This window comes from Gekko japonicus, unplaced genomic scaffold (assembly GCF_001447785.1).
Source record: "Gekko japonicus isolate JY-2015 unplaced genomic scaffold, Gekko_japonicus_V1.1 scaffold4115, whole genome shotgun sequence".
In the NCBI taxonomy this organism is placed as follows: Eukaryota; Metazoa; Chordata; class Lepidosauria; order Squamata; family Gekkonidae; genus Gekko; species Gekko japonicus.
Window position 1 is genome coordinate 23,046 of NW_015169302.1, and position 4,188 is coordinate 27,233.

Below are 4,188 nucleotides of genomic sequence, written 5' to 3' on the forward strand. Positions count from 1 at the left end.
TGTTGTAACGGTCTTGAGCGGAGGTGAGCCCAGGGGACTGTGTCTATGCAGGAGATGAAGAGGCCCATTAGTCTGGCCAGAGTCATGAGGGAGGATCTTCTGCTTCGAGTGATCTGTCTGCAGAGACCGCGGATCGATTCCGCCTTGGGTCTTGGAAGAAACATTTTGTTCTGTGTCGTATCCGGGAGAACTCCCAGGCGCTCTATGGTCTGAGGTGTCACTAGGTGACTCTTTTGGAGGTTCACCAGGAAGCCATGCGACCGGAGGCACTGTAGGGCAGCAGCTGTATCCAGGACAGACTTGGACTAAGATGTTGAGCGGATCAGGAGGTTGTCAAGGTACGGGTGGACATGTACCCCTTGTTCTCTCAGTAAAACTATGGGGTGGATCAATATCTTGGGAAAAAACTCTGGGAGCAGTGGAAAGGCCGAATGGTAGGGCCCTGAATTGCCAGTGTTCACCTTGAATGCAAAATCTTAGAAAACGGTGGTGACCTTCCACGATTGGAACATGAAGATACGCCTCCTGAAGATCGATTTATGTCAAGAATTCTCCCGGTTGGAGGCCTCTGCTACTGAGCGGAGAGTTTCCATGCGGAAGCGTCTCAGTCGTACAAATTTGTTCAGGAACTTTAAGTCCAAAATGGCCCTCCAACTTCCGTTCCTCTTGGGCACGGTGAGAAAGATGGAATAGACATCTTGCCCCCTTTGGTGAGGTGGAACAGGTTCGATGGCGAGGATGCTGGAGATGTTGGACCGCATCTATGGTCCTTTGTAGTTTGAGACGATCCTTTATCAGAGGAGAGAGAACAAGACGGTCGGGAGGGATATTTAGGAGTTTGATGGAATATCCCTTCTCTGTGACCTCCTGGGGCCAGGCGTCTGCTTTGGACTCGGCCCAAGTCTGGTGGAATAAAAGCAGACGCCCCCCCCCCACCGGCGCAGCTGCACAGTCATGCGTTGGGGGTCTTGTTGCCCCTCCCTGACTTCTCGTCCCTGGGGACGAATGAGCTACTTATCGTCCCTGGGGAAGAATGAGCTGCTTGATCTGTTATGGAAAGGGTTGTGTCCGAAGGCCTGTCTGGAAGTTCCCCGTGAAGGGCGTCTTCCATCTCTGTTGAATCTGTATGAGGATCGAAAACAGCAAAAGGAAAAATTACCGGAACCCCTCTTGTTCGGTCTGCCAAGCGGAGGCGGCATTGTCGTCTTCCTGTCTTTTTCTCTCTACAAGAATTTCGTCTAGGGCATCGCCGGACAGACGGTCCCCCTGGAAAGGATAGGCCGCAACAATGCCCTTGGCGTGCAGATCCGCTTGCCTTATGGCCCTAAGCCATAAGGTCCTTCTTGCCGCCACTGCAGAGGCCAGTGCCCGAGATGAGAAGATCGTGGCATCGAGTGTGGCATCTGTGGAAAAAGAAGTGGCCTATTTTGCTTCCTCGGCCAAACGCTTGTTAGAGTCAGAGATCAGTTGGGACATCTTTTTAGACCAGGCAATGGAAGCCCTGGTCACCGCCGTAGCTGTAGCAGTTGCCTTAATGGCCAGAACCGTGGCCTCATGGGCTTCGTGTAAGGCAAACTCAGCTTTCCCGTCTAGGCTGTCTCTCACCATGCCTTCGCCATCTTCGGATAGCAGTCCCGAAGTCAGGAGTGCTGTAACTGGGGCGTCCACCAGGGGGACCTGTAAGAGCTTATCAGTGAAATTAGGCAACGCGTATAAATTCCAGCGTTCCGTGCGCCTTGGTGTTTAGTCATGTCGGCCACATGACCACGGAAACGTCTTTGGACAGCGCTGGCTCTTCGGCTTTGAAACGGAGATGAGCACCGCGACCCTAGAGTCGGACTCGACTGGCTTTCGAGCAAGGGAACCTTTACCATTACCTTCTTATAATTTCCTAATACTAGCCGGGCACCTCTTGTTAGCCATGGGCTTGGCCCATTCTTTGACTGGCTGTTTTTTCCAGGAAATCAGGGAAGGGAAAAACTTTTTCAAAACCGGGGGCTCTGGGAAAATAGTCCTTGCAGCCCCTGGGCTCCACTGAGTCAGCCTCAGGCGTGCCATCAGCTTTGGGCTTAGGGATAAATTCTAGTGCAGACATTGGTTTCTTAAGTAAATACGAATAATCCTCAGGTTTGAAAAAATCTCATGGAGGGTTCTGGAACCTCGATCTCCTCCTCTTCGTCTGGAAAGAACTCTCCCTCCTCCCGTTCTACAATCGCACTGTCCTCCTCTTGGGACATGTCCCATTGGGGGCGGGGGTCTGTTCTCAGGGAACAGTAATGGGTCTTTCTAGCCACCGTAGTCGGACATCTGGGTCTGTCCTGGGCTCTCAAAACAGTCCTCCCTGTGAGGCCCCTGGCTGGGAAGGGCACCTGTACTCCGAATGGGAACCCCTATGCAGGCTGGCAAGTTCTAGACCCTTTGTAGGTATCTCGCCCCTGCGATCAGGCAGATCCTGGGCATTCGGGATCTCGAGAGATTCGTCATCGTCACAATCATGGCTTATGGAAGCAGCGACAGCCACCCCGCAGCTTTCCAACTCCCTCATCTGGAGTTTTGCGCTTGGCCGCCTGATCCAAGATGGCGCCCGCAACGTGCTCCGAGCCCGGAGAGCGGGGCCATTTCTGCGCGCCAGATTTCTTTGCTGTGGAGGAGCTCGCCGCGGCCACGGGAGCCGAGGACATGGCTTTGGCTTGGCCGTGGGATCCCTGAGCCAGCAAAATCGCTTTTCCAGACTCATCCTCACTAAAGAAGCTGTCCGAGTCTTCCCTCTCAGACATGTCCCAGTCGGGGTGTCAGGGGGGAGCAGATGGAGGAGAAAGAGAAGAGGCAGAAAGGGGGAGGAGAAGTATAGGCAATGAAAAGGTAGTAAGAGAAAGGTTAGAATAGCCAGAGAGATTTTTTAGGAGAAACAGAAAGAGAAAGTATCCAAATAAAGCACGAGTGCTAGCAAAGTGCTGCTCTCCCTAACGAGGCAGGAACTAAACTGAGCTAGGGGGCGTATCCCACCAAGAGGACAGGAAGTGAAGTTTCGGTTCCTGCCTCCCTGAGGATGGGGTGGGAAACACCCAGCAAGCTGTCCTCCTCTCAGGGGAGAACGTGCGGTGGCCATGAGCTCTCCGTCTTGGTTTAGTTTGGCTCTTTAGGTGGGACCCAAAGCACTACCACCAGAGTGGACTTCCATTCCTCCCCGGCCCATTGCAGCCCACTGGGGCCACCGAAATTCTGCTCGGGGGGGGGGCGATCAGAAACGCCTGGGGAGATCTGCAGTAGATGGAGGGAAAGTGACATAAAACCACCCTTCTTACTTCCGCCAGCAGACATGCTACTCTGGCCGCCCTCAACCTTTGGATCTCACCTTTGAAGCATATGGAGCAGAGGTCCATCAGTGGCTATTAGCCACAAGGTATAGATAGGGGCTCTGGGGCAAGTGATGCTCTGTCTTCTTGGCGCTTGGACCCAGAGTGTTGGACTGGATGGGCCTTTGCCCTGATCCAACATTGGCATCTCTAATGTTCTTATGTTCTTATGATCTAGCCTCCAAGCTATTATTTTTCAACCAACCACAACCAAAGTGTTAAGTCATCAGGAATCACAACTCACTTGTCTTTCCGCCGCTGTCCTATGGATACTGGACTCACTGAGATCCTGGGCAGCGTGGAAAGAGAATTTTGCGACTGGCTGCTGGCGAAGGACGAGGTCTCCAAGTTCAGCGGCGACTGCGGAGGAGTGATCAGGCTGGGGCTGCTGCATTCGGAATGCGACAACGAACCTGCAGAGGATGCGACAGCTCCCATGGGATGTTTGCACAGGGCCAGCTGCAAAAGTTCTCTTAGTCCAGAGTCCCCAACGCGGTGCCCGTCGGTGCCCCGGCGCCCGCCGACACCTTTCCTGGAGCCTCACAACTGTTTTTTAAGACAGTAGGTGGGACTATTGGCCACTGGAGTTTTGATTACCAGTGCAGATTTTTTTTTTAACCGTTGCTTTGGCAAGGTACCCAACCTCCACCTCTAACTCAAACAATTTAAAAACAATACTGTAATTCTTTCAGACTTTAACAAGAGGGAAAAGGGATGTCCAGTAAAGCAATTGGGGTGGGGTTTGGTGTTCTGGTTTTTCTTACCTCGGTCAGAACTGATGATGGACCTCGGGTATCTTGGCGTCAGAGGTATTTTTATCCGTTCTGTTCTA

General features: G+C 52.7%; 1 protein-coding gene across 1 annotated transcript in view; it reads right to left on the reverse strand.

The window, feature by feature from the left end:
• The window catches only part of DLG5 (discs large homolog 5), a gene marked incomplete at its 3' end in the record, with an annotated part of 102,763 nt that overhangs the window by 22,103 nt on the left and 76,472 nt on the right, over positions 1 to 4,188 (reverse strand). Inside the window, exons 16-17 of the mRNA XM_015416592.1 lie at positions 4,121 to 4,185; positions 3,601 to 3,769 (exon numbers count right to left, since the gene is read on the reverse strand). Of these exons, the coding sequence (XP_015272078.1) occupies positions 3,601 to 3,769; positions 4,121 to 4,185 (234 nt within the window). The remainder of the gene's footprint in view (positions 1 to 3,600; positions 3,770 to 4,120; positions 4,186 to 4,188) is intronic.